This window comes from Mesoplodon densirostris, chromosome 7, assembly GCF_025265405.1.
Source record: "Mesoplodon densirostris isolate mMesDen1 chromosome 7, mMesDen1 primary haplotype, whole genome shotgun sequence".
Taxonomy (NCBI): Eukaryota; Metazoa; Chordata; class Mammalia; order Artiodactyla; family Ziphiidae; genus Mesoplodon; species Mesoplodon densirostris.
This window is the reverse complement of record NC_082667.1, coordinates 116,432,455-116,434,997: the sequence shown is the minus strand read 5'-3', so window position 1 is coordinate 116,434,997 and position 2,543 is coordinate 116,432,455. Positions and strand designations below refer to the sequence as shown.

General features: G+C 39.4%; 1 protein-coding gene across 1 annotated transcript; it reads right to left on the bottom strand.

Moving 5' to 3' along the window:
• Positions 1 to 1,333: 1,333 nt before the first annotated feature.
• Positions 1,334 to 2,243, bottom strand: LOC132493425 (olfactory receptor 143-like). The gene is given in 4 exon segments (XM_060103938.1): positions 1,334 to 1,522; positions 1,524 to 1,967; positions 1,969 to 2,207; positions 2,210 to 2,243. Coding segments are annotated over 4 exon segments (906 nt in total).
• Between the last annotated feature and the right edge of the window lie 300 nt (positions 2,244 to 2,543).

Below are 2,543 nucleotides of genomic sequence, written 5' to 3'. Positions count from 1 at the left end.
GAATGTTCAACATCATTCATCACTGGAGACAGGTTTTAAATTTCATGTATATAATAACTAGTACAACAAATCCCTATTTTATCTTAGTTTCTGAAGGTAAGATTGCATGCTTTTCCTAATTTATTTTGTAACCAAACCAAACAGTTCTTCTTTTCTCCAAAAGGGACACAACTTCTTCAGGAGGAACATGTTAGTTTGCAAACAGGAGTGCTGTTTACCTGAAACAGTCAATTTGAAAGATACCTATGTTATAATAGACCCAGGAAAACCCAAAAGCTGAAGGATTCCATCACCACTAGACCTGTCTTATCGGAAATGCAGAAGACTGTACTTCAAACTGAAAAAAGAATGGCATTTCCTTCTATTGTATCAAACCAGACTCTTCACCGTTTTGAAGATTTATGGCCACGAATTTTAAGAAAACTCTTTTTCTGAAAAAAAGGAAGTTTTTACTAACAAAAACTTTTAGTTTGCCTTAGAGAAAAAATCTGTATCAAACAAGTTCAAACTATTAATTTCATGAATATTTATTTTACCAGATTCTAGTCTGTAGGGAGACTACAGATGTAGTACCATGTAGGAGAAAGGAGTAAACACTAGGTGGTCAAATTCTATTTGATTAGGCAGAGACGTAAACAAAATTATGTACATGTACATTACATATTATATACATACCTGATACATGTATATATACATATATATCATACCCCTGATGCTATTACAACGAGTCACACTGAATTGATTTAAAGTAATTAGATTCATTTCTCTCAGTTCCTAATTGGTATTAACACACTCCATACTTATAAGCTAATACTTGTGATCCCTGTTAAGTAAGCATAAATATCTCATAGATACTATTGAAGTTTTGCTGAGTTTGGAAATGCAGTACTATAGAAACCATGACTAAAAGAGCACTGAAATTCTACAAAATGTATAACTTACACAGAAGGAACTCCTCAAATGGTTAAAAAACAGAAAGGGCTACATTAACATTGTTTTTAGGGAAAACAAAGTGGGTGGCCGCATCAGACCACATTCATGCTGATGTATGAAAAGTACATGGAAAGAGGCAAAGTGGGAGGTGGTGTGAAAAGGAGTAGGAATCAAGCTGAGACTCTGGAGCCCACTGTTAAGAATAAAGCTCATTCAGTGAGTAAGCATGAAACTGAGAACAATCATGAGACTCAATAATATTTGCATGTTTAAATGGCAAGATTAGACAGAAAAAAGGATCTAAGGCAAAAACCTTGTTCTGAAGAAAATTATGGGAAAACACATTCACACACACACACACACACACACACACCCAACAACCCAGCAATATTGGTTCTGCTTAGTTCGCAACTCTCTTTAGGGTTTTCTTCAGAGCAAGTTTGACATCCTTATTCCTTAGACTATAGATGAGGGGGTTCAACATTGGGACTATATTGGTATAAAATACTGAGAAGAACTTCCCCTGGCCCACAGAACCATCAGAAAAGGTCTTGAGATGTGTAAACAACCCAGAACCATAGAAGAGGGCAAACAGTTATTATGTGGGAGTCACAAGTACTGAGGGCTTTGGACCAGCCCTGAGCTGATGAGATGTGGAGGATACTGGAGAGGATCAAAGCAGAAGAAACAAAAATAATGAAGCTACATATTATTACAACTGTGCTCACAATAACGGAATCCACCAGCTCACTGGCATCAGTGCTGCTGCAGGACAGCTGGAGGAGGGAGAAGATGTTACACATGTAATGGTTGATGATGCTGGAATCACAAAAGGATAATCTGACCATGTGCCCTGTGTGGGCCATGGCACCGGCAAACGCCATTACATATGAGCCAAACATCAGCAAAGAAGAGACCTGAGGGGACATGGTGACTGTGTACAAAAGGGGCTTACAGATGGACACATAGCGATCATAGGCCATAGCTGTCAACACATAGCATTCAGAATGGACAAAGAAACAGAAAAGAAAAACCCAGCAGAGTCATGCATCCTGCAAAGGAGATGATGTTCTCTGACACAAAGCTCATCAGCAGTTTAGGCGTAATGACCAAGGAGTGGCAGAGATCTATGAAGGATAGGTTGAAGACCAAAAAATACATGGGAGTGTGAAGATGAAAGTTCAGGCATATCTGATTAATTAAGCTCAAATTCCCTACCACAGTGACCATACAGTTCAATAAGAAGAGGAAGAAGAGGGGTATGTGGAGTTGACTTTGTCTGTAAGTCCTACCAGGATGAACTGAGTCATTTTCCACAGACATTATCGGCAGGGGTGTGATCTGAGAGGAAATGAGAAAACAATGTCACAGCAAGAAGAGACTGAAATCCTTCCTTTCTAGACTGAGGACTTGTTCCATGGGGGCTCAAGTGTGACTGCTGGGACAGCACTCTAGAAGAGCCAGAGTGACAACTCCGTATCTTTCAACTTTCTTCTCTCATCTGTCCTTTCCTTCCATGTTTTCAAATCTCAGCTGCAACTCCTCACCTCCCTTGGGCTGACACGATCCAGGATAAAGTCTTTCAGCAGGGGTCCAAAGTGATGTCCACA